Here is a 27718-nt window from a genome sequence, read left to right on the forward strand (position 1 = left end):
GCTCTCATCCTCTTTGGCTGCAGCCTGAGTAACCTCAGGCTGTTCCCTGCAGCCCTGGGTGCACCAGGGTGAGCACCCTGAATTGTGCAACCTCCAAGAGAATGGAGAAAAAGACCTATTATTTTCTTTCTTTTGGAAATAGATTATTTTTAGTTAATTAATTTACTTATTGAAATATAGTTGACTTACAATATTATATTAGTTTCAGGTGTACAACATAGTAATTCAATATTTTTTTTAATAAATTTATTTTATTTATTTATTTTTGGCTGTGTTGGGTCTTCGTTGCTGCGTGCTGGCTTTCTCGAGTTACGGCGAGCGGGGGCTTCTCTTGTTGCGGAGCACGGGCTCTAGGCACGCGGGCTTCAGTAGTTGTGGCGCGCGGGCTTAGTTGCTCCACGGCATGTGGGATCTTCCCGGACCAGGGCTCAAACCTATGTCCCTGCATTGGCAGGCGGATTCTCAACCACTGCGCCACCAGGGAAGCCCCTGTGATTCAATATTTTTATAGATTATGCAACCTATTATATTCTCTTATGTGAAGATTTAAAGGAAAACATTTTATACTTTTTCTTTTGGCCTTTTGGTCGGAAATTTTATTAACTTGAGATATAGAGGCATAGGACACTTTAAGCTTTTAATAAATTTCAGAACCAAATATCACCACCTGTGTTTATGACACTAAGTGAAATTGACTATCAGGGATTTATGCTCATATTATTTAAAGACATCCTGCTGCTGCTTCTAGGCAAAGCCTTGGGGACGACAGCGATGGTGCCTGTTCCTTACGAGAAGATGCTGAGGGACCAGGCAGCCGTAGTGGTGCAGGGGCTCCCAGAAGGGGTCCCCTTTCAACATCCTGAGAACTATGACCTTGCAACCCTGAAGTGGATTTTGGAGAACAAAGCGGGGATTTCATTCCTTATCAACAGGTGATAGGCTCTACCCCCTCCTAACAGCTGATACACTGACTTAATTTCAGTTAGTTAATTCTGTTCCGTTATGTTTAGAAGTTGGTTATTCAGATGTTTAATCTGTCCGTCTTGTGTGTTCATGTCAGGTAACAGTATTGGTTTTCTTGCAGACCCTTCCTGGGTCCCGTGAGTCAGCTTGGTAAGTGACAGCTTCTCATACTTGGTGACTGCCCTTGACTGCTAAACCAGTTCTGCTTCTTAATTAAAATGCAAGTTTGGCACATTCTAAAGCTTGTTTATGCTTTGTCTTTCCTGCCTTGAGGAGGCCACCTCTGATCCCGGGGCCAGGGGTGGTGGGGATGTTTGCAGGGACTACAGCTCAGGGAAACACACATACCCAGCCTGAGAGCTTGGACGCCACCCTCCCGTCAGCTCGCATGCCGGCGAGTGTCTGCGTCCAGCCCTCGGCGGGCAGGAGATCTACCTTGTCCATGTGCACAGGACTGTGAGGATGCTGGAGTGACTTCCTGGTCTCTGAGCACCAACCACAGGCCAGGCGTTGTGGGATTCAGGAGTGGTCTGGGCTGTGTGACCGTTCCCGTGCTTCTGAGATACATGATCTGTGAGGAGGAAAGAGACTGTTCAGAGAACCAGGGGTGACCCGTGGAGGAAATCCCTGAGAGCCCCCAGAAGGGGTTAGAATTGTGTGGTCAGAAGAGCTTCCTGGAGGAGCTGGCCCCCAAGATAAGCAGGATCTCAATAGCTTGGTTCCCCCAGGAAGCCCATTCCATGTGGTCAGGCAGAAAGTTATGTGCAGGGTGTTTGAGACCATGTTTGGGAAACCAGGACCCCTCATAAGCCCCTTAACTGATGAAGGGACCAAAAAAGAAAATAGTAAGTTTACCAGGAACATTTAGAGATCCATCTATGCCCACTTCCTTATTTTCTCAGATTATTATTCTGGATCATAGTTGGAAACCTTGGGCCCTAGCTGTTCATGAAAGACCAGGTCTAAAGAGGGTGTTATGCTGAGCCTATATAGGTACAGAAGCCAGGTGGCAGGGGTGGGTGGAGGGTCTGTCCACATGGACTACCTTGGGGTACAGAGGGCAATGAGACACTCCTGTGCATGGGCTACTCACAGAGCAGGTATTTGTGGAGCAGTTGTGAGTTCCTGGGGTCCCCCAGCTCACATTAAGGGAGGGACTGGAGGGTGAGGGGTGGCAGGTGACCAGGTACCTGTTGCCCCAGGTGGCTTGTATTGTCATTATAGAAATAACGGTAATAGCTGCTGCTGACGCTTATTTTGTGATAGGCACTGTTCTCAGCACTTTGCAGGTATTAATTAATCCTCCCCCAACCACCATTTTGAGACGAGGAAACTGAGGCACGAGGAGGCTTAGTAACCTGCCAGAGGTCGCTCCGGCACAGGTCTGCTCCTTGGCCCCCATTGTGCCCACACAGATGGCCCAGGCCCTGGGGGCTGCTTTGAGTTGGTCTCTTCTCCGCTGCTATTCCATGATGACCTAGAGCCAGGAATTCTGTTCTCTTTGTATTCATTTTCCCTTTATATGCCTCTGAATGTTGTCATATTTCAAGGTGCAGACAGAGGCTAGCATGTGTCTTTTTACTCATGCACAGGTGAGCCTGGGTTGGTAACAGATGCTGAGAGATCAGTGACATCACCAAGTGAAAGGTAAGGGATAAATAAAAAATTAAGTCCACATCTAACCCAAATGTATTAGTTTTTAGGCTATAGAATGTCTTATTTTGTTACATATTCTTTATTCAAAAGGATGCTTGGGATTATGAGAATATATACATTGACACCTTTAACTTTCTTAATAATTTGTTACAACATTAAAGTTGAGGTAGCTTTGCATTCAGTTTGATGGGGGGAGGGGAACCTATGATGGTATGGAGATCTGGGAATTAGATTCAGTGTGTCCAGATGCCTTTGGGCAGTTCTCACCCTGCCCATCTTGACCAGCATTCCCTTCTCCTTTTAGCTGTGCCCCCATCAACGTGAAGACTGAACCCATGGAAGATTCTGGTATGTACACCGATGCTTGTAGAATCAGGTGTTCAGCAGGTCATTATTTGACTCCTTTCTTTTGTTTTACTTAAAAATGGGACTTTCAGTAAACCAGGAATAGAGGGGAATTTCCTCAACTTGATAAAAAAAAATTTACGAAAAACCTACAGCTAACATCATATTTCACGCTGAGAAACTAGAATCTTTCCCACTAAGATCAGGAGCAAAGCAAGGATGTCCCCTCTCATCACTCCCTTTCAACATCATACTGAAAGTCCTAGCTAATGCGATAAGACAAGAAAAGGAAATATAAGGTATATGGATTGGGAATGACAAACTCTCTTTAATTTGCAGATGATATATTGGTCCATATTTGGGTAGAAAATCCCAAAGAATCAACAAGATAATGGAGATAGGTCACTAATGAACCTCAACGGGGGCCTTATTTGCAGAATAATCATATTTTACTCAAATATCTAGAAAAAAAAAAGACTTCTAATTCAATAAATATTAGGTACTAAGATGTTATTAAGTAGATATATTTGTAGACAAAGTTATTATTTTAATTATATGGAAATTAGAACTTGACTGCTAAATGGGTAAAAAGTCTTGAATACACATTTGGAATATGAATTTATGAATAAAGCAGTGTTTTTATTTTTGGACATAGCTTATTTTATTGCTTTCTTACACTCTGTCATTTCTAAATGTTCTACAATAGATGTACATTACTATGACAATGTACATTGGGAAAAAAAATCCCTCTTTGATGGTGAGAGTAGTTAACCCCCATCCCTGCTCTTCCACGCCTCAAAAAAAAAAAAAAAAAAGGCATTAGAAGGAAAAATGTTAAAGGTTAAAAATAGAAAAAAAATTTTTTAACTCAAATGTTTAATCAAGGGATGGAAAAATATTGAAAGCATTAGAAGTAGAAACGTTAGAAAACCTAAAATAAGTACATAAAACTGAAACTCAAACCTCAAAAAGATAAAGATGAACACAAGCTGACTGTACGGGGTAAAACGAGAAGTTAATAATGTTTAGAAACGCAACATAGAAATAAGAAATAAACAGTTCCAAATGTAAAGTTAAAGTTAAATCTGAGATAATGTAAAAGAAAAATATTCAATATTAAGAAAAGATGGAGAGAGAAGGCGAAGAGAGATGTTACCTCCAGTGAAATGGAGGTCAGAGCACGAGCTTTGCTGAAGGTGTCAGATGTGGTTTATGCTTCGCTGACTCCCCAGTCCCTTGGGGCAGGAGTAGCCTGAATCCACCCTTGTCATACCCCAGGGTCACTCCTATCCACAGATAAACACGTGCTTGGTAGAAGCTCCACCTTCAACGTCAGCCTGAAAAGAGCGCCTGTCCATTGTAGTTATTCTAGGTCAAACCAACACAGGTCAACAAAAAGGAGCCAGATATTCCAGCCAACAGAATTCAGCTGTGGCGTCTTCATCCCACTTACACATGACACGCCTTACACGCTTGCCCCTTTAATCTTAGCCTTGGATGCGTTTCCAAGCTCAGATACATTCTGCCTGCATCTCTGTTGGTAACAGAGAATTTAAAACCCCCAAGCCACAGTCTCCTCTCAGAAACCGGGAAAACAAATGGGGTGGGAGTGAGGGGTTGTCGGCTCTCCCCGGGGGGCCCTTTCAAGGATCCGTGGCCCTACTGCCTTCTCTTCCCTCCTCACCAGCTATTGGGTGGATGAGCGTTTCCCCGCCAGCCTTAAAATAGGCCTCTTTTGTTGAGGCCTCTCTTTGGAGATGTGATTCCCTGTAAACAATCCCTAATAATGTGACTTTCTACCATGGATTTCGTGATACGAATTGCTTCCAGGTGCCTGCAGGCTTCTGTGACCATCCATTGGCCGTATTTCCTGTGATGTTTGTGTAGCACTTGCTGCACAGAATGGTTAGATGGTTTTAACTTCTGAATTTCCCCCTCCCCCCTCCTGTTTTGAGGAAAGGCTGAAGCAGTTCTGCATTCTGCACCGGCAAATCTGCTTTCAGTTGCCTGCATTGAAGAGAAATTTTTCTTTGACAGCCCAACTGTCACATATTTATCAAATGTTTGTACTTTAAAGTTTTACTATAAATTACAAAAGTCATACATGTTTTAAATAAAAATTCAGTGTAGGAAGTGGTAATAAGTAAAATTCCTCTTCACTCCTCCCCTCTCAAAACTCCATCTCTCTCAAATCTCACTGCACCTCCAATTCCATCCCCATTTTAAGGGCAACAGCTCTTAACCAATTTGTGGAAATTCTTTCAGATCACTTACAGACATGTAAAAAGCTTTTTTTCTTTTTTATGCACAAGTAGACCTCCATTTGTGAGCTCTCCTTTAATCTTTCCGCCAGACTACCTTTCTGTCCCACTTCTGAGCAATTTCCTCAACTTGCTCAAGTGCAGTATCCATTTCACTGATATGGCCATCGGCCGTGTCCATTCTGTTCCTCAGTTTAACAAATTTTTCTTTTTGACAGTCACATTTGTTAATACCCAGTCTTACTATCCCTATGCCAACAGAGCTGTTAAAGGTTTTCAGAAGACCTCCCCTCCAACTTGTAAATTAACGCTGAAATGCCGAGCTAGTCACAATTTTTGTTTTTGCTTCTATTAACTTTCACAGTTAAATTATATGTATACTTCAGTATCAGTTATCTATTGCAGTATAAAAGAGCACCCCAGAACTTAGTGGCTTCAAACAATAATTTAATCTTTCTTACAATTCTGTGTGTTGGCCAGGCCGTCCTTCTGGTCTGGGCTGGCCTCACTCCTGGGGCCGAGGCCTCAGCTGCCAGAGTTGGGCCTGCCTCTCCTCTTGGTCTCACATCCTCCAGGCTCATTCACATGGCAACTCTGTTCCAAAAACAGCAGACACTGATACACAAGCACTTTTCAAGCCTCTCCCTGCATCCCACTGGCCAAAGCAAGTCACATGGCCAGGCCCAGATTCAAAAGGTGGAGTAGTTTTCCACTTCTAGAAAATGGGAGTGGGAAAGTTACATTGCAAACAGGTGTATATGCTGGGATGGAAGACATTTGTGGCTAATTTTTGCCATCTACTACACCTTTCCCTGATAAAGCCTTTTGGTTTTACCAATGTAGTTTCCCCAGGTTTTGAAATTCATTTTGTTGTAGTAAGTAAATTAAGATTATCTGTGCCAATTTGGGCCCCATTACAGCAGAATATTTGCAATACTTATATTGCATATAAATGCATGTACATATTCATCCATCTTGAAAGGGAAACTTTCCCCAAACTGGAAATTAGACCTCTTTCTCCTTCCCTTCTTTTCCTCCTTCCTTCCATCCATCTCTCCTCCCTTCCTTCTTTGCTTTATGTTGTTTTATTATTATTTTATATTTATATTTTTATATGGATAAACCATTTGTTCCTACTGCATGAGCTACAAGTTCTTTTGCTGATGGCCGTGTTGCTGTGTTAATCCAAACAGAACCTGGAAGTTATACTAACCAGTCATATCTCTGTTCGTAAGTCTAGCCTAACACATAATTTTATAATTTCCATTGCATTCAAAGGCATTTCACCGAAAGCAACAGTTATGTCAGTCAAGAAAGAATCAGAAGATCCTAATTACTATGAATATAGTATGCAAGGTAATACCATTTTATAATAATTTTCTTCTTTAGAAGTTATCTGTGATGGAAAATTTTAATTAGCACCCATCTGAAAAACAGGAAAAGGGTTGTAAAGATCCATGTACATTTACCCAGGATCTAACACACTGCCATTAGGGTAAACAATTTTACAGTCATAAAATAGATTGTATTGATACTTAGCCTGAATCCACATGATTCTAGGCATCCGTGAATGTAAAGACATTTCAGGCTGCATTTTACTAGAGTTTGTCTGTTAAATATTATTTTGTGTGTTCTAAAATATTCCCGCCTTAATTCTCTTCTGTCCAGTCTGTCCCCTAGGTTGCTGAGAAAATAGTAAGTGTTAAAAGAGATGGAGACGAGTTAAAAAATTCAAGTGCCTTTTCTTTTTTTTTTTTTTATTAATAATTTATTTTTGGCTGCGTTGGGTCTTTGTTGCTGTGCGCGGGCTTTCTCTAGTTGCGGTGAGCGGGGGCTACTCTTCATTGCCGTGCGTGGGCTTCTTATTTCAGTGGCTTCTCTTGTTGTGAAGCACGAGCTCTAGGCACACACACTTCTGTAGTGGTAGCACGCAGGCTCAGTAGTTGTGGCTCACGGGCTCTAGAGCGCAGGCTCAGTAGAGCGCAGGCTCACATTACGGGCTTAGTTGCTCCGCGGCATGTGGGATCTTCCCGGACCAGGGCTCAAACCCGTGTTCCCTGCATTGGAGGCGGATTCATAACCACTGAGCCACCAGGGAAGTCCATCAAGTGCCTTTTCTTAATAGTTGTTTCATTGACAGCATACAAGTTCAACGGGGAGAAGACAATTGTTACCAAATACACAAACTTTCCAAACATGGCACAGGTGGGTGCTGTGTGCAGTTAGGTGGCTTGGTTCTCTACCCAAAGACCAAAATCCCGCTGGACCCCAGCGTGATGTCAGTTTGACGATATGGTACCATCATGTCGCTGTGACTGCCGTACGGTGTTCAGATTCTTTCTCCATCTTCCAGCTCCCCTGGGAATGGAGACAGAGTGCAGGACGATTTGCAGTCACATCCTCAAACATTATCGGATCGGAAATGTTTCCTACAAAATCTTAACTTTGACAAGTTTTCTGCAGCGTTACGTAGCTCTGAAACTTCCGCTAAAAAAATTGTTTCAGAACATCTAAAGGCAGAGGCCAGTGGAAGTTCTGTGGTAATCGCTCTGTCCTGGGCCAACCCCACCCCACCCTCGTGCGCCCCCGCCTGGCCTGTCCCTTGTGACCAGTCTCCTTCCCTCTGGGCAGAGGATCTCTTTTCAATCCATCCCACACACCCCACCCCAATCACTTGTTCTCTGAAAACTGGGATCTGTCCACCTCTCTCCCCCACTCACACTGTCTGTGACTCCTTACCACCCGTAAAGCCCCAGTTTCCTTCCACGTTCCTACTGCTCTTTCTGGTCTCCCCTCCTATTTCATCTGCCTCCATCACCCTCCCTGGGCTCTTCAGACACACAGCTCGGTCTGTGATTCCTTGAACGTGCCCTGAATCCGCCTTCCACGGGGCTTTTATATAAGCTGATCCCTCCCTGTGACTCCCTTCCTACCCTGCAGACCGCTGAGGAGTTCCCCTGCTTCTTTCTGGGCACAGTCAGAATCTCAACTCCTGCAGGGAGCTTCCAGCGTTTAGTGTGACCTGCTGTGTTCTATCTATGCTTTTGCCAGGACTCCCTCAGCTAGTGGCAGGAAACACAGCATCTTACTCCTGCCCTGGAGCCCCAAGCCTGGGCTTTCTACATACTGAGCACTCGAATGTGCTTGCTGAGTTGAATGTGACCCTCATGAAGAATCAGTGTAACATTTGTTTCTAAATTACTGTTGTTTTGAACAAACTACTTTTAATTAAATTACGTCTTGGCTCCCAAGAATATAGTTTTGAACTTAAATGACCTTGGTGTTGATCAAATCGTATACAGTCAGGGATAGGATACTTACAGATTCTACTCCAAAAGGCATCAGTGGAATGAACAAGTTAGATGTACCTGCAATTGATCTATTTTAATTTTTCAGAAAGAAGTACATTATTTGAAGAAAAACATTTACATTAAATGTGTGAATTTATAATCTTTCTCCTGCTTGGCTTGGAAATGACAGAACTCTTCAAGAGATCTTTGTAGAACAGCTTCCTTCTTGATGCCAAAAAGTTCCAAATTGCCTAACATCAGGGACTCTATTCCATAGCACTGAATGTTTTTGTAACCATTTAGGTTAAATACTCACATGCTGAAGTATTGATGTCTATATCCTTTAAGTAAAGGAGATATTTTTAAATCCAAAAAGACAACCAGTGTGACTTGCTCAGAATGGCGATTGGCCCTCGGGGAGCCCCAGTGAACATGGCCCCACCAGTGCTCGGAAGCTATCCCCACCAGGACCTCACGATCCATCTGCAACACAGATCTCTCGGAAGACCTCCGACACACATTTACACGTGCACACATAACATCTTGGCCCACGGAAATCCCATAGGTCTTCTACATGTGCAGGGACCCCATCTCCAGGGTCCCCAGAAGTGAAGAGTGCACAGTACAAGCTGTGCTGAGACATAGTGCACCCAGGCTTCCTTGATGCTGATGGATGTCAGAGCATCAGTACCATTCTGTTTTCTTCCTGGCTGACACTGCATGATATGGGAGAGAAGCCTTCCAGGCCCAAGGGAACATGGATACAAAAGCCCAAGATCAAGGAATTAACAGTCTTTCTCGAATCACACCACTCCGACACTGACTCTTCTGCTTCCCTTTTTCACATTTAAATACCCCGTACATCGATTACATGGAGCCCAGCTGGATAATGCAAGATAATCTTTTCTGAAGGTTAGCAATGAGCACACTTAATCCCATCTGCAACCTAATTGCCCCTTGCCATGTAACATAATCTGTTCACAGGTTTTTGGATATCTTTGTGGGGGGCAATCAGCCTATCGCAAACAAATCGAGTAACCTAGATGAAATGGACAAACTACTGAAACTGACTAAGGATAAAACACAAAATTTGAATAGTCATATAACAAGAATTTGAATTAGTAATTCAAAAACTTCCTACAAACAAAAGCACAGGACCAGGTGCCTTCACTGGCGAATTCTACCAAGTGTTTAAAGTCCTTCACGGGACTTCCCTGGTGGCGCAGTGGTTAAGATTCTGCCTGCCAAGGCAGGGGACATGGGTTCGATCCCTGGTCTGGGAAAATCCCACACACCGCGGAGTAAATAAGCCTGTGCACCACAACTACTGAAGCCTGCATGCCTAGAGCCCGTGCTCTGCAACAAGAGAAGCCACCCCAATGAGAAGCCTGGGCACCGCAACGAAGAGTAGACCCTGCTCACCGCAACTAGAGAAAGCCCTCACGCAGCAATGAAGACCCAACGCAGCCAAAAATAAAATAAATAAATTTTAAAAAATAACAAATAAAAAAATAATAAAGTCCCTCACAAACTCTTACAAAAGATAGAGGAGGGAACACTTCTAAACTCATTCTGTTAGGCCAGTATCATCCTGATACCAAAACCAGACAAAAACAACACAAGAATACTACACAAAAATATCGCTTATTCATAGACGTACAAACTTTTTCAATAAAATGCTAGCAAATGAATCCAGGAACATATAAAAAGGATTACACATCATGACTGTTGGGCTGCACCCCACAGGCCTGCAAGCCTTGTAGTTGCCCAGCCTCGAGACCAAAGAAAGCCCAGCGACGGAGACATCAGTGGCTTATTGGACAGGGGGATCTTACACATCTGAAGCAAAGTCCTGGAGCAACACCCCACCGTGCGGCAAACAGCAGGCAGCACGTAACCGCAACCTTCACTGCTTGGAGGAGAAGGAGGCTACCATTTATAGAGGGAATCGACATCTGGTTGGGTCATCAGTTACCAGGAACACAGCGCTGGGGCAGGGGGCAGGCATGTACCAGTTACTAACTAAGCCCTATAATTAGGAGGACTGGGTAGTCATGTGAGTGAAGCAGGGACTTGTCGAGCTGGGCATGTACAGAGAACAGAAGAGCAGCCATCTTGAATGGCCTGACCATACAATGATCAAGTGGTATTGATCCTAGGAAGGAAAGATTAGTTCAACATATGAAAATCTATCAGTGGAATAACAACATCATGAATAAAGGACAAGACCCACATGATTATGCCCATAGATGTAGGAAAAAGGCATTTGACAAAATCTAATACCCTTTCGTGATTAAAAAAAAGAGAAAAAATCACTCAAATTAGGAATCCAAGGGAACTTTCTCAACATAATTAAGAGCATCTACAGAAAACCTACATAGCTCATGTCATACTTAATAAGACGGAAGGCTTTCCCCCTAAGACCAGGAACAAGACACTTGCCACTTCTTTTCAACATTGTACTGGAGGTCCTAGGCAGGGCAATTAGGTAAGATAAAAAAGGCATCCAGATTGGAAAGGAAGATGTAAAACTATTTCTGTTTGCAGATGACATGATCTTGTATATAGAAAATCCCAAGGAATACACACACAAATTAGAGCTAATAAATAAGTTTAGCAAGGTTGCAGGATACAAGGTCAATATACAAAAATCAATTGTATATCCATATGTTAGCAATGAACAATCAAAAACTGAAATTTTAAAAAATTCCATTTACCACAGCATCAAAAAGAATGCAATACTTAGGAATAAATTTAACCAAAGAAGTGTAAGACTTGGACACTGAAAACTACACAACAGGGACTTCCCTGGTGGTCCAGTGGCTAAGACTCCACGCTCCCAATCCAGGGGGCCCAGGTTCGATCCCTGGTCAGGGAACTAGATCCCACATGCTGCAACTAAGAGTTCGCATGCCACAACTAAAGATCCCGCATGCCACAACGAAGACCCAGCGCAGCCAAATAAATAAATAAATATTTTTTAAAAAGTGGCTGCACTATTTTATAAAACAAACAAAAACCAAAAACTACAAAACAGTTTTGAAAGAAATTAAGGAACTAAATAAATGTAAAGACATCCTGTGTTCATGGATTGGAAAACTTTCCTACGATTTATATGGAAATGCAAGGGACCCTGAAGAGCCAAAACAATCTTGAAAAAGAACAAAGTTGGAAGATGTGTACTTCCTGATTTCAAAACCTACTACAGGGCTTCCCTGGTGGCGCAGTAGTTGAGAGTCCGCCTGCTGATGCAGGGGACGCGGGTTCGTGCCCCGGTCCGGGAAGATCCCACATCCCACATGCCGCGGAGTAGCTGGGCCCGTGAGCCATGGCCGCTGAGCCTGCGCGTCTGGAGCCTGTGCTCCGCAACGGGAGAGGCCACAGCAGTGAGAGGCCCATGTACCGCAAAAAAAAAAAAACAAAAAAAAACCTACCACAAAGCTGTCAGAAAAAGAACGAAGTTGGAAGATGTGTACTTCCTGATTTCAAAACCTACTACAAAGCTCTCATCATCAGTATTCCGTGGCACTGGCGTGAGGATAGACATATGAATCAATGGAATAGAATGGAGAGTACAGAAGTAAACCAATATTTTTGTAGTCAGTTGATTTTCAACAAGGGTGCCCAAGACTAGTCAATGGGGAAAGAATAGTCTTTTCAAAAAATGGTGCTGGAACAACTGGATATCCACCTGCAAAAAGATCAATTTGGACCTCTACCTCACACAATATAAAAAAAGATGGGGCTTTAGTGGTTGAGAGTCCGCCTGCCGATGCAGGGGACACGGGTTCGTGCCCCGGTCCGGGAAGATCCCACATGCCGCGGAGCGGCTGGGCCCGTGAGCCATGGCCGCTGAGCCTGCGCGTCCGGAGCCTGTGCTCCGCAACGGGAGAGGCCACAACAGTGAGAGGCCCGCATACCGCAAAAAAAAATAAAAATAAAAAAAATAAAAAATAAAAATGGGTGATTTGAATAGGCATTTCTCCAAAGAATATATACAAATGGCCAATGTGCATATGGAAAGATGCTAGATTAATCACTAGAGAAATGCAAACCAAAATCACAAAATATCACTTCATACCCACTAGGACGATGTTCGTTTAAAAAGCAGACAGGGAACTCCCCTGGTGGCACAGTGGTTAAGAATACACCTGCCTATGCAGGCAACACGGGTTCGATCCCTGGCCCGGGAAGATCCCACATGCCGCAGAGCAACTAAGCCCGTGCTCCACAACTACTGAGCCTGCGCTCTAGAGCCCACAAGCCACAACAACTGAGCCTGCGTGCCACAACTACTGAAGCCCACGCACCTAGAGCCTATGCTCTGCAACAAGATCAGCCACCACAATGAGAGGCCCGCGCACCGCAACAAAGAGTAGCCCCCCACTCACCACAACTAGAGAAAGTCCACGCACAGCAACAAAGACCCAACGCAGCCAAAAATAAATAAATAAATATTTTTTTAAAAAAAGGCAGACAGTAGCAAGTGTTGGTGAAGATGCGGAGAAATTAGAATCCTCGTACATTGCTGCTGGGGATGTAAAATGGTACCGCTCCTTTTCAGAATAGTTTGGCAGTTCCTCAAAATGCTAAATGAGGAGCATATGATCCAGCGGTTCCACTCTTAGATACATATCCAATTCTACATTTTCCCAAGAGAAAATATATGTCCACACAAAAACTTATACATTATTCTTAATAGCCAAAAGGTGGACACAACCCAAGTATCCATAAGCTGATGAATGGAGAAACAAAATGTGGTCTATCCATACAACGGAATATTATTCAGCCATTAAAAATAATGAAGTGCTGATACACACTGTAACATGAACGAACCTTGAACACACAATGCTGAGTGAAAGAAGCCAGACACAAAAAGGTACATATTGTATGATTCCATTTATATGAAATGTCCAGAACAGGCAAATCCATAGAGACAGAAAGTCCATTAGTGGTTACAGAGTCTGAAGAGAGCAGGGAGTGAGGCGTGACCCCCAGTGGGCACAGGGATTCTTTTGGGGGTGATGAAAATGTTCTAGAAATAGTGATGATGGTTGTACTACCTTGTGAATATATGGAAAACCACTGAACTGTACACTTTAAAAGGATGAATTTTATGGTATGTGAATTATATCTCAGTTTTTAGAAAGCAAATTCAATGTAAGATTAACCTGTGTAATCTGTATAAAATAAAATTTGTGATTAATTTTGACTTTTGACTTGAAAGCACTGATTATCAGATCATTTTGAACACATTTGATACCCATTCACTACATAGGATTTTTGTTGTCAAAACTCTAGACCAGGCATATTTTTGCTATAACTGTGAATAAATTTACCTGAGAGCCCTTGTCCTCTTGGTAAATTGATACTGGTCATCTTAGCACTCATTTCCTTTTTAAAAATTATTATTGTGGAAATTCCCTGGCGGTCCAGTGGTTGGGACTCGGTGGTCTCACTGGCGAGGCCCCGCGTTCGATCCCTGGTCAGGGAATGAAGATCCCGCAATCCATACGGTGCAGCCAAAAAAAAAAAAAAATTTATTATTGTGGTAGAATATACGTAACATAAAATTTGCAATTTTAACCATTTTTAAATGCACAGGTCAGTGACATTAAGTACATTCCCAGTGTTGTGTGACCATTACCACCATCCATCTCCAGAACTTTTTCATCGTCACAGACAGAAACTGTCCCCACTAAGCAATAACTCCCCATTCCCTTCCTCTCAGCCCCTGGCAACCCCCATTCTACTTTCTGTCTCTATGAATTTGCCTATTCTTGGTGCCTCATATAACTGGAATCAGACAGTATTTATCCTTTTGTGACTGGATTATTTCACTAGGTGTAATGTCTTCAAGTTTCTTCCATGTTGTAGCAGGTGTCAGAATTTCATTGCCATTCACTTATTTGTAATTTTGCCTTTTTTCTTTATGGAATGGCTACGAATCCATATCTCTAACCCAAATTTGATGATGAAATTTGTGCTCCAAAGCAGGTCCTTCAAAAAATTCCTCATTTGAAGTATTTCAAAGGTCTGTTCCTCCATGCCCACGTTCCAGAGCATGTCAGTATTTTAAGTTAATCTACACTGAATTTACTGTGTGTGATATTTAGTTCTGGGGGTTTTTTTGTTTTTTGTTTTTTTTACTTTTTGGAATGGAAGAGGAGGAAAAGAACGTAATCTTGATCTTGCTTAGGCTTGAACCTAACACGAGGCAATTTGTTTTTGTTTTTTTAAATTACTTACCTCAACTTCTGTTTGGTAAAGTCATGTAATGAGATTCAACATGGGTGCGTGACTTGCTTTTATATGTAAGTAATTTGATCTTTGTCACATCTGTGACTGTGTGTTACACAGCCTGACCAGTTTGATGATGCAACGTTGAAGTTACATGGTTTTCTAGAAATGAACCAAAGATGGCCTCTGTATATTGGCCCCTAGGTGGTTTATTTTTTCACAGCAGGATGAGACCTGTCAACTCAAAATCCTGCCAGCCCCCAATTCCAGCTGCCTGTGTATGTGATATGCTGAGAAGGACACACCGTCATCTAGGCAGTGTTCTGGCTGAGAATGCAAGACCTGAGTCTTAACCATGAGGAAACGTCAGACAAACTCAAAATGAGGAACATTCTAGTGGGGAAGGGAAGGGGGGGAAGGAGGGGGCTCAAATCTTCAGAAATGGAATGCCATAAAAAACGAAGACAGACTATGGAACCATTCAAGATTAAAGGAGATGTGACAGCTAAAAACAAGACCTGACCCCCCAAACCGGATCCCCTACTGAAAGGGAAAGGCTATAATGAACATTTGGGCAACTGACAAAGTTGGAATACGAACGGTAGAATAAATAAAATTGCCTCACATGTTAAATTCTGTGAGTTTATACTGTGATCGTATAAGAGAATATCCCTATTCTAAGGAAATAGTCACGGAAGTGTTCAGAGATAAAGGTCCATAATGTATGTACCTTTCCCTCAAATGCTTCAGGAAAAAAAAGTGTATGTATATACATCTATCTCTCTATATAGATTGGGGGTGGGGGGAGGGAGAGACAAAGATTACCAACAGGGTAAATTGTTAACATCATGTTATCTGAGTAAAGGGTAGATGGATCTTCTTTGTACTATTTTATTTTTGCAACTTTTCTGTGTTTAAAACTACTTCAAAATATAAAGGTTTTTTTTAAGAGAAGACATTTATGAGACAATTGAGGAAATTTGAACAATGCCTAGCTGTGAGATGATGATAAAGAATAATTGTTCATTTGGAGGGGTCATCGCAATATCATGGTAATGTTAAAGGAAGAGACTTTACTTATGTACCTGCCTGTAGTTATGCAACATTTGCACACTGAATTCTGGGATTTACTTTAATCTGCCAGTGCTGGGTGGGGTGGGCACGGATAAAACGGGATGACGTGAGTTGATGACTGTTGGCGCTGAGGGACGGGCACATGGCTTCATGATGCCATCTCTCTGCTTTTCTGTATTTGAAATTTTTCCAAAGCACAGATAAAAACAAAGGAAAAAACGTAAAGAAAGGATCGTTTGTGTGAATTTGATATTAGGGAGTCGAAGTATTGCATGTATATTCCTGTGGGGGTCTTGAATTATTTGCATTGTTCTTAAATGATTTCTTTTTCAAAATTTGTATTTCTGCCTTGTTTGCTTTCCTTTCAGAGAGCCATCATTCTTCTGCCAGCACTGAAGTAATAGAAATGGAATTACCAGTGGAAGGTTAGAAAAATAAGGCATTTTCTCTCTCTCTCTTTTTTTTTTTTTTTAGTTTACAGTATTTTGAAGAAAATATACCCTTTTTTTTTTTTTTGCGGTACGCGGGCCTCTCCCTGTTGTGGCCTCTTCCGTTGCGGAGCACAGGCTCCAGACGCGCAGGCTCAGCGGCCATGGCTCACGGGCCCAGCCGCTCCGCGGCATGTGGGATCTTCCCGGACCGGGGCACGAACCCGTGTCCCCTGCATCGGCAGGCGGACTCTCAACCACTGCACCACCAGGGAAGCCAAGAATATACTCTTTTAAACACACATTTGAAAATACAGAAGACAACATGCCTTCTTAGAGAACTGGCCGAGTCCTCATCCTAAGATGTCATATTAAGAACTCGGTCACTCTCTTACTCTTTTGATTTGTAAATGATTCTACTTTAAGTGCCTGGGTATAGAGGTTAAGTGGTAAGAAAACTTTGCACTGATGCCCTTTGTTACTTTATTTCATTTTGTCTTCTTGATGGGCTTGCCAAAATCTTTTGAGCAAAGTTGAATAGAATTTTAGGAAATTCTTGAATTAGAGGTAAAACTTGATATATACTTCCCTCCATTCGTATATAAACCCTGAGCATCATATTTAAGGCCTAAACTCTTAAAGTGGTTTAGGTAAGATAAAATTAATAAAGGAGATTTCCTCTGCAAACATAGAAGTATGAATGTCTTTGTCAGTTTACAGGCAAATTGATCTTGTTTTTAGGGGTTGTACATCTGTCTCAGTACCAAAATGATTTGTGTTTTTCTTTTACATCAAAAACTCTCTCCAAGGAGCCGAGTTGCAGTCATTTTCGATAGCTTTCCTGATTTAGGGAGTCTGGAGTTTTTTGTTGTAGAGGATGGTTCTTCTAGTCTCTGACCTAGAAGAATTTTGGTAGATTTTGCCAGAGAACATACTATGATAGAGTCCAGTCTTAGAATTGTTCATTCACTCATAAAATTAAATTCAAATTCATTTTGAACTTCATTGCTTTAGAACCAAGAAGACAAGCGGACTCTGTCATTATTTAACTCCTGTTTATTTTTCTAAATTATGTCTTTTCATCGTGGTTTAAAAAACCCACATAACATACAATTTACCATCTTAACCACTGTGAAGTGTGCAGTTTGGTAGTGCTGAGTCATTGTTGGGAAGAAGATCTCCAGAACTTGTCATCTTGCAAATCTATCCTTATTAAACAACAACTCCCCCATTTTCCCTTCTGGCAACCCCTATTCTACTTTCTGTCTCTATGAATTTGACTACTTTGGTATCTCATATAAGTGGAATCATACGGTATTTGTCTTTTTGTGACTAGCTTATTTCACTGAGCATAATGTTCTCAGGGTTCATCCATGTTGTAGCGTGTGTCAGGATTCTTCCATTAATTTTTTGTTTCTTTTCTTTAACTCAATCTCTGACCTTCTCTGGATGTAAAGGAGGACAATTATTTTGAATTGCGTTTAAATCTGTTCCTCCCTTCTGTCATTTTACTCTCCTTTGTAAAAGCCTGTTAAGGTATTGTTTGGTCATTTTTTAAATGGATGGATAGTACAATATTTGGAAAGAAGAAGACCTGTGTAGGAGTCAGTTGTAGAACGGGTGCTGAATTAGAATCAGAAAGTTTTCATGGGATGTTGGCCCTCGAAATAGTTCATATCTAAACAGATTTTTTTATTATCACGATATTGTGGGAAGCCCATTTACAATAGAGCTGAATTTGTTTGATTTTTAAAACCTTTTTATTTTACGTCAGTCCTTTTATTTTTATTATTATTTATTTATTTATCTGGGGCAGGATGGGGCCACACTGCACAGCCTGTGGGATCTCAGTTCCCCAACCAGAGATTATACCCTAGGCCATGGCAGTGAGAGCCCAGAATTCTAACCACGAGGCCACCAGGGAACTCCCTAAAACCTTTTTATTTTAAAATAATTATAGACTCACAAGAAGCTGCAAGAATAGTACAGAGCAGTCCAATGTACCTTCACCTGTTTTTCCCCAAAGGTTACATCCTACATAACGATGGTACAATATCAAAACAGTTTGCATTCTAGTCTTTTGCTAACAATTAATGTAAGATTTGACAAATCTTTCTAAAATGAGCTAGAGTTAGGCGAGGTAAGCTAGCCAGGCTTTTGTCTATGCGTAGAGCTTAATGTATATGTCATAATTCTTATCCACCAGAAAACTCAATTAGGTACTTTAGGTGCCTCATATAAGTGAAATCATATGATATTTGCTTTTTTGTGATTGGCATATTTCACTGAGCACGTATATGTCGTGTACATTACATGCGTCCACGTAATAATAGACCACGAATCACCTGGGAGCTGCTGGCAGGATAAGAAAGGAGCAAATGGCTTATTTTGAATCCTAGTGATTCCCGATGACAACCACAAAACACTAGGACCACACGTATTCCATTAGCTCAAATAGAAGGATATTCTGTGTCCATTACTGCGAGTAACTTCATATTATTTGATAATATCTGAAAGTTTCTTATCTCCTCTTATCCCTTATAAGATTATCCTTTATTACCCTATTATCCTTTTTAAAATTAAAATTACCTTTATGTTTATACCTCTATGTTTAGTAAATATAAAATGTACTTAAAATGCCAGGATAAGCGACTTTTTGGGTATAGGAGCAGTAAAATGTTAGAACATGAGAATACATAAACAACGAATGTCATTTTAGAAATTTTTTTTTTCAAGATTCTACTCAGCTTGCCCCTTCAGAAATGAGTGAGGACCCTGAAGCTGAGGTGAAAATTGAAGGTTGGTTGCCAAAAACCTCACCACATTCACACGGCTAAGTACGGTTTTCATTTTTTCTGAAAGGGAAAAGATTGAACTCAATGTGTGTGTGCCTATGACCAGAGCAGCCCATATTCCCATCAGGTACCCAGTGCTCTAGGCTTGTCAGACAACAGAATTAGGCTGTGCAAATTAGCCCTGGCCAGAGTAGGGTCAAACTGTGCTTGGTCCAATGAGGAAAGAATGAAGCCAGAAGGAGGGGAATGAAGTGGGGAGGGGGAAACTGAAAGGGAGAGGGGAGAGGGGGAGGATGAAGGGGGAGGGGGAAATGAAGGGGGCAGGGAGGGAAGAATGAAGGCAGGGAGAATGAAGGGGGGAGAGGGGAAGAACGATGGTGTGTCTCCTTGTGTCCCTTTGAGGTCTTGCTCTTCACATGCAGAATCTCAAACACCCAAATGGTTGATCTTTCACAGAACACAGGGATTGAACTTCGAGTCCCTCAGAAAGGACTAGACAGGCTCATTTACATTTCCCATTTAAGTGAGCATTGTGTGTATCATTTGACCAGAAATCATGATAACGTCAACTGTGCTTTTACTATATAACCCCATCTGAGCCTTTCCCTGACTGTCTGTTACCTCATTTCTCATAGGACATCTGCTTCCTAAGTGTCCTCTTGGACACATTCGTATGTCTTCTTTCCTACCCCCCACCTTTAAGCCGAGAATAACAGCAAAGGAAAAATTTTTTTCTTTTTTTTTTGGCTGAGTGGCATGCAGGATCTTAGTTCCCTGACTAGGGATCCAACCCATGCCCCCTGCACTGGGAGCTTAAAGTCTTAACCACTGGACTGCCAGGGAAGTCCCAGGAAATATATTTTTAAACACCCTTCTTTTTAAATCAAATTAGACTGAAGTATCAGGGGCTATGCACTAAATAAAAGCCATGGTGCCCTTTCTCCTTTGACATCGACATTAAACTACAGAGACTCAAACATCAATTATTGCCAAGCCAGCTAAATGTTCTCTGGAGTTTTAAAAATTTAGCCTGGCCTTCTTTTTTTTTGGCCATGCCTCCTGGCTTGCACAATCTTAATTCCCCAACCAGGGATTGAACCCAGGCCCTGGCAGTGAAAGCGCCAAGTCCTAGTCACTGGACCGCCAGGGAATTCCCTAGTCTGGCCTTCTGATCAAAGTGGCAATTTGATAGTTTTAGAGGAGAAGTAGCCTAATGTTCTATAAGTTCTAAATTTCAATTTCTGTTTAAGGAAACACCAATTCATCCAATATTACAAATTCTGCAGCAGGTGTTGAAGATCTTAACATCGTTCAGGTGACGATTCCAGGTATGGAATTCTATCTGACTTTATCATAATTTAGATTATGTTTTTCATTTTGTTATATTTTAACCACTTTGTGACATGGGTTAGTCTCTTGGAGCTATTTTTTTGCTAAGTTCACCCTGTCAACTAAGGAAAGACAATTCAGGAATATAAAATATGCTTCCAATTGCCGCACACTGAATATCTTGCTATATTGTACATTGTTTATCAGATATATTGCTTCTCACAGCCCTGCCCTGGTGCATTACCTGGAAAATACCCCTTAGGGCAGCCAACTCCAAGCACTGGCTACCATTGGATTGGAACTGGCCACAGAGGTGAAATGTATTTGCTGCCCATCAATTAATCTTCTTTTCTGAATAGGTGTATATAAAACATATCTGGAGAGATACAAAAGAATCTAATAGCATAGATTCCTCCAAAGAAGGAAACTTGAGAGCTAAGATAGGGATGGAAGGGAGACATTTCATGATGTACTGTTTTATATCACCTGAATTTTGAACCACATAATCACTTTTCGTTATTCAAAATTAAATAGAATAAAAATTTCAAGTATTAAAAAATTTTCCCCCCTAATCTTAGTACATACATCTTATTCATTTTACTTGCTGTATTGCACTGGCTAGGATCTCTATTATAATGTTGAAGAGTAGGGGTGAAAGTGGACATCCTTATCTTGCATGATATTGAAAATGTTCTCTAAAGTAGTATGTCTTATATTTACATAGTCATAATTTGGAAAATTCTCTGTCATCTATAATGCCTTAAATTTACAAATTTCCAAAATGCTTAATTATTGCTAAAACTAAACTGAATGATAAGCCAGGTAAAGTGCTTTCACATGTGCTAACAGGTGTTTCCTCCAACAGCTTTTCAGGGGAGCAAATACATGAATAAACCTGGCTTGCTTGTTTTTTTAATTTTTTTAGATAATGAGAAGGAAAGATTATCAAGCATTGAAAAAATAAAACAACTAAGAGAACAAGTCAATGACCTCTTTAGCCGAAAATTTGGTACGTTTTTATATTGTTACATAACCAAATTTTATACATTTGAAATATTTCCTTCTAATTGATTACTTTATCTAAGAAATTTATCTTTCTGTGAAGGAGATGTGATCAAAATTAGTGTGTATTTTTACTGAAGAAGAACTTTTACATGGAAACACTAATTTCATAATAATAATAGCTATCTTTTGGCCAATAGGCACATGAAAAGATGCTCAACATTATTGATTATTAGAGAAATGCAAATCAAAACCACAGTGAGGTACCACCTCACACCAGTCAGAATGGCCATCATTAAAAAGTCTACAAATAATAAATGCTGGAGAGGGTGTGGAGAAAAGGGAACCTTCCTACAGTGTTGGTGGGAATATAAGTTGGTGCAGCCACTATGGAGGACAGTATGGGGGCTCCTCAGAAAACTAAAATTAGAACTACCATATGATCGTGCAATCCCACTCCTGGGCAAATATCCAGACAAAACTATAATTCAAAAAGATACATGCACCCCTATGTTCACAGCAGCGCTATTCACAATAGCCAAGACATAGAAACAACCTAAATGTCCATTGACAGATGAATGGATAAAGAAGATGTGGCACATATATACAATGGAATATTACTCAGCCATAAAAAAAGAATGAAATAATGCCATTTGCAGCAATATGGATGCTAGAGATTATCATACTAAGTGAAGTAAGTCAGAAAGAGAAAGACAAATACTATATGATATCACTTATGTGGAATCTAAAATGTGACACAAATGAACCTATCTACGAAACAGAAACAGAATTACGGACATAGAGAACAGACTGCTGGTTGCCAAGGAGGAGGGGGTTGGGGGAGTGATGGAGTGGGAGTTTGGAGTTAGCAGATGTAAGCTTTTATATATAGAATGGATAAACAACGTCCTACTGTATAGCATAGAGAATTATATTCAATATCCTATGATAAACCATAATGGAAAAGAATATTAAAAAAAGAATGTAGGGCTTCCCTGGTGGTGCAGTGGTTGAGAGTCCGCTTGCCGATGCAGGGGACACGGGTTCGTGCCCTGGTCCGGGAAGATCCCACATGCCGCGGAGCGGCTGGGCCCGTGAGCCGTGGCCGCTGAGCCTGCGCGTCCGGAGCCTGTGCTCCGCAACAGGAGAGGCCACAACAGTGAGAGGCCCGCGTACCACAAAAAAAATAAAAATAAAAAATAAAATAAGTAAAAAAAGAATGTATATATATATGTATAACGGAATCACTTTGCTGTACAGCAGAAATTAACACGACATTGTAAATCAACTATACTTCAATAAAAAAAAATTTTTAATAGCTATCTTTATCAAATCATTATGTTGTACACCTAAAACTAATACAATGTTATATGTCAATTATATCTCAATTAAAAATAAATTTTAAATATTTTTTAAATAATTATAATAGCTATCTTTCACTTACTGACTTTTTACCGTAGCTGAGTGTTGTTTTTAGTGTTTGACTTGTGGTTCATCATTTAATCCTCACAAAACCCTTTTCAGGTAGATACTATGATAATGCCTGTTTCATGGGGAGAGAAACAGTCTGCTACACTACCTGTTACCAATTTCAAAATCAATAAAATTATTCATACACCCTAGCATGGCTGGAAAATAAAGTAATGGCTGATCACCAATGTTGTTACTTGATGCGATTAATTTTAAAATCTTGACATTAAAGATAAAGCATGGTTTGGGAAAAGCAAGTGACACACAACTGGTTTTACACTCTTTGTATCATCACAGGTGAAGCAATTGGAGTGGATTTCCCTGTTAAAGTTCCCTACAGGAAGATCACCTTCAACCCTGGCTGTGTGGTCATCGATGGCATGCCCCCGGGGGTGGTATTCAAAGCCCCTGGCTACCTGGAAATCAGCTCCATGAGAAGGATCTTGGATGCCGCAGAATTTATCAAATTCACAGTCATCAGGTACGTGAGAGTCCCCTGCCTGGTCAGGAGAATGAGCTGCTGATCGTAACTTGCTCGAGGTGGAGAAGCTGGGGGGCACAGGGATTCTAACCCCAGGACGTGGGCTGTGGGTCCCTGCAGTCAAGTGCTATGTCATGCTGCCTGTCACACTGAGTTCATCGTATTCTGCTTCTGGGAGCTGTGTGTCCTCGCTCCCTTTTCTTGGTGATCGTGGGCAGCCTGTTTTAGTTTAGCCTCGCACTGACACTCACAAAAGTTTGTCAAATAGAACTAAATGGACAAGAGAGGAAGAGTGACCTCTGTTGCACTCACCAATGTCTCTTTCTCTTCAGACCACTTCCCGGCCTTGAACTCAGCAATGGTGAGTATCCTGGGGGGGAGAAGATGGTCCTAGCCCCTGCTGTGCCACGTGCGCTGTCTCGGTGGACACTCACCACCAGAAAGAGCAAAGCATGCCACTCTTTATGTGCATTTTGTTTTTTCTGCTTCTTTTAAAGCCCTTTAATTCTGTTGCTCGAGTTTTATTAGCCAGGCATTTTTTTCTCATATAACAATTTGATGGAGCTTGCTGTGTGTGATAACATACCACATTCTTATTCAAGAGTCCTTTATGGGGTTGGCGGGGGTGGCTCATATCATAATACTGAACTACTACTCTACCTTATTTGGTAAATAGTACCTGCCTGGCCACCCCTGACCTCCCCACAGTGCAGAACCAACAGGGCCTGGCACAGCAGGGCTCCCAGAACCCACTCCAGTTGACTTCTGTTCTGATTGGGCAATGTCCCAGCCACTCTACTTGTTAAATATTTTTAATGTCTCCCCTAAAGTCCTTGCAAGCAAGTCAAAATCCTATTGGATATTAAAGCAGAAGGTGTAACCAACAAGGACCTCCTGTATAGCACAGGGAACTATACTCATCTTGCAATAACCTATAATGGAAAAGAATCTAAAAAAGAATATATATATATATATTTATATATATATGCATATGTATATATAACTGAATCATTTTGCTGTACACCTGAAACTAATACAACATTGTAAATAAGTATATTTCAATAAAATTCTAAAAAAGTAAAGTACCTATAGAAAGAAAAAAAAGCATAACATGTAACAATGTTCCCAAGAGTCATCTAGGGAACCTCCTCATTTAAATTTGGAAACTAAAGTGTTCTTTTAAAATCCACAATTATTATTCCTAAACTCCTCTGGTTGTTAAATAGCTTTTTACGTTTTTAATAGCTTTATTGTGGCATAAATTTACATACCGTAAAATTCACTTGTGCAAACTGTACACAATCCAGTGATTTTTAGTATATTTACGGAGTTGTGCAACTATCACCACAATCTAATATTAGAACATTTCCATCCCCCCACCTGAAAGATTCCTCCTACCCATTTCTGGTCATTTCCCATTCCCACCCCCAGCCCCAGGCAGCCACTAAATTGACTGCTTGTCTCTGCCTACATTTTCTTAAAGTGAATTTTTATACCTATGTTCTTTCAAAGTAAAGCTCACCTGCATCGTGGCCCATTTCTTTACATTGAAAACAAGTAAGTTCTGTGAGGGTCTGTGGCTATCACCGGTGTCTTTTGGGACTCATAGCAGTTAAATCATACGTCTTCTGTGCTCATTCCCTTCTCTGTTATTTCAAACTTCTCTTGAAAATCAAATGAAAAAATATATGTTAAAATGCAGATACACTTTCAAATCATTCTCATTTAAACCACATGAGCAAGCATAGCCACTTGCTGAACCTCACCAAAGTTGTCTTTCTTTTGGCTTATCTACCTTTTAATTTTATCTATTTATTTATTTATTCATTTATTTATTTATTTATTTATGGCTGCATCGGGTCTGTGTTACTGCGCACGGGCTTTCTCTAGTTGCAGCAAGCGGGGGCTACTCTTTGTTGCGGTGTGGTGGCTTCTCCTGTTGTGGAGCACGGGCTCTAGGTGCGCAGGCTTCAGTAGTTGTGGCACGCGGGCTCAGTAGTTGTGGCTCACGGGCTCTAGAGCGCAGGCTCAGTAGTTGTGGTGCACGGGCTTAGTTGCTCCATGGCATGTGCGATCTTCCTGGACCAGGACTCGAACCCGTGTTCCCTGCATTGGCAGGCGGATTCTTAACCACTGAGCCACCAGGGAAGCCCCTTGGCTCATCTACCTTTTAAAAAAGGGAATTAGTGGCCAACATTGAAACACCGGGGACTTTTTCATAAAAGTCCATTTCCAGGTTTTCTTTAGCAATCTGAAGATCTGGGCAGGCCAGGGCCATGCTCCCTCTGGCAGTAGTTCGCTTGCCCCGAGTGTCCCCCGTCCTCACCCCACACCTCTGCAGGGCTGGGGTGCTCTCCAGTTAACCACGCCCCACCCCGCCACCTTATCCCTTGCATTTGTCATCATGCTCTTGCTGGTGTTAGACTAACAGTCGATTTAAGAGAAAACTGAACTGTTTCTTGTCTCCATGTTTCTATCAAAAGTGGGAAAAAGAAAGATAGACCAAGAGGGCCGTGTATTTCAAGAAAAGTGGGAGAGAGCATATTTCTTCGTGGAGGTGCAAAATATCCCTACGTGTTTAATATGCAAACAGAGCATGTCTGTGTCCAAAGAATACAACCTGAGACGCCATTATCAAACCAACCACAGCAAGCACTATGACCAGTACACAGAGAAGATGCGCGACGAGAAGCTCCAGGAGCTGAAGAAAGGGCTCAGAAAGTATCTCTTAGGGTCATCAGACATCGTGTGTCCTGAGCAAAAACGAGTGTTTGCAAATGTGAGTCCAAAGGAAAACCCTGCCGTCCAGCCCATAGAAGACGTGGCTGGGAACTTATGGGAGAAATTACGTGAAAAAATCAGATCATTTGTGGCCTATTCTATTGCCATCGACGAGATCACAGATATAAATAACACCACCCAGTTGGCCATATTCATCCGCGGCGTTGACGAGAATTTTGATGTATCGGAAGAACTTTTGGATACGGTGCCCATGACGGGGACAAAATCTGGAAATGAGATCTTTTTGCGTGTTGAGAAAAGTCTTAAAAAGTTTAATATCGACTGGTCGAAATTAGTAAGTGTGGCCTCAACTGGCACTCCTGCAATGGTAGATGCCAACGACGGGCTGGTCACAAAACTCAAGTCCAAGGTGGCGATGGCTTGCAAGGGCTCAGATCTGAAGTCCGTTTGTTGCATTATTCACCCGGAATCGCTCTGTGCTCAAAAGTTAAAGATGGACCACATCATGAGCGTGGTAGTTAATGCCGTGAACTGGATCTGCTCCCGCGGACTGAACCACAGCGAGTTCACGACTTTGCTCTATGAGCTGGACAGCCAATACGGCAGCCTTCTGTACTACACGGAGATTAAGTGGCTCAGCCGCGGGCTGGTGCTGAAGAGGTTCTTTGACTCGTTGGAAGAAATTGACTCCTTCATGTCTTCCAGAGGCAAGCCCCTGCCTCAGCTGAGCTCTCAAGATTGGATCAAAGACTTGGCCTTCCTGGTGGACATGACTATGCATCTGAACACGTTGAATATCTCTCTCCAAGGGCATTCCCAAATCGTGACACAGATGTATGACTTGATTCGGGCGTTCTTGGCTAAACTGTGCCTCTGGGAGACTCATTTGGCCAGGAATAACCTGGCCCACTTTCCCACCCTGAAATCGGTTTCCAGAAACGAAAGCGATGGGCTGAACTACATTCCCAAAATCGTGGAGCTAAAGACGGAATTCCAGAAAAGGCTGTCTGATTTCAAACTCTACGAAAGTGAACTGACCCTGTTCAGCTCCCCTTTCTCCATGAAGATCGAGAGCGTCCAGGAAGCGCTCCAGATGGAGGTGATTGATCTGCAGTGCAACACGGTCCTGAAAACCAAATACGACAAGGTTGGAATACCAGAATTCTATAAATACCTCTGGAGCAGCTATCCCAAGTACAAAACCCACTGTGCCAAGATTCTCTCCATGTTCGGGAGTACCTACATTTGTGAACAGCTCTTTTCCATTATGAAACTGAGTAAAACTGAGTACTGCTCCCAGCTGAAGGACTCCCAGTGGGATTCTGTACTCCACATCGCGACGTGATGAAACACACTCCCACAGGATCCCGTGGGCTGGAAGCCTAGAATCCTCTAGGCCCGAGGGGTTGCAAGATGAGAAAATGAGTTATTAAATATATCTGGTTTTCTGTTTTTTCCCACTTTGACTCAGAAATGTCATTTGCAGTTATCATACTTGTTTTTATGACATTTTATGTTTCCCCATAGCCCAGTAAAAATCAAGAAAGTTTTATTGTATTTCTAGTAGTTGACTCTTCTTACGCCTGGCCTGTTTCACTCACTCACATACTAGCTTGACCCTTGTGGGCATTGGGGCTGCATC

General features: G+C 41.8%; 1 protein-coding gene and 1 long non-coding RNA gene across 5 annotated transcripts in view; one reads left to right on the top strand and one right to left on the bottom strand.

Annotated features, from left to right (window-relative positions):
* The window catches only part of LOC114894416 (general transcription factor II-I repeat domain-containing protein 2), a 53827-nt gene extending 26202 nt beyond the window's left edge, over positions 1-27625 (top strand). Inside the window, exons 5-16 of the mRNA XM_029221042.1 lie at positions 749-932; positions 1085-1113; positions 2556-2610; positions 2924-2967; positions 6504-6581; positions 16198-16254; positions 18994-19056; positions 20303-20380; positions 21307-21390; positions 23151-23334; positions 23667-23695; positions 25818-27625. Coding sequence (XP_029076875.1) covers positions 749-932; positions 1085-1113; positions 2556-2610; positions 2924-2967; positions 6504-6581; positions 16198-16254; positions 18994-19056; positions 20303-20380; positions 21307-21390; positions 23151-23334; positions 23667-23695; positions 25818-27421 — 2489 coding nt within the window. The 3' untranslated portion in view covers positions 27422-27625. The remainder of the gene's footprint in view (positions 1-748; positions 933-1084; positions 1114-2555; positions 2611-2923; positions 2968-6503; positions 6582-16197; positions 16255-18993; positions 19057-20302; positions 20381-21306; positions 21391-23150; positions 23335-23666; positions 23696-25817) is intronic.
* Positions 454-27494, bottom strand: LOC114894418. 4 transcript variants are annotated; one of them, XR_003793217.1, is made up of 6 exons: positions 27320-27494; positions 27115-27202; positions 24857-24998; positions 13855-13997; positions 1399-1534; positions 454-489 (listed from the first exon to the last, which is right to left on the bottom strand). It is a non-coding gene; the product is annotated as an uncharacterized LOC114894418 (long non-coding RNA). The 4 variants fall into 4 exon arrangements; XR_003793215.1 differs by lacking the exons at positions 454-489; positions 1399-1534 and adding exons at positions 7161-7583; positions 23647-23704; XR_003793216.1 differs by lacking the exons at positions 454-489; positions 1399-1534 and adding an exon at positions 3499-5819.
* Positions 27626-27718: the final 93 nt, after the last annotated feature.

Source organism: Monodon monoceros, unplaced genomic scaffold, assembly GCF_005190385.1.
Source record: "Monodon monoceros isolate NGI ecotype Baffin Bay Population unplaced genomic scaffold, NGI_Narwhal_1 Super_Scaffold_13, whole genome shotgun sequence".
In the NCBI taxonomy this organism is placed as follows: domain Eukaryota; kingdom Metazoa; phylum Chordata; class Mammalia; order Artiodactyla; family Monodontidae; genus Monodon; species Monodon monoceros.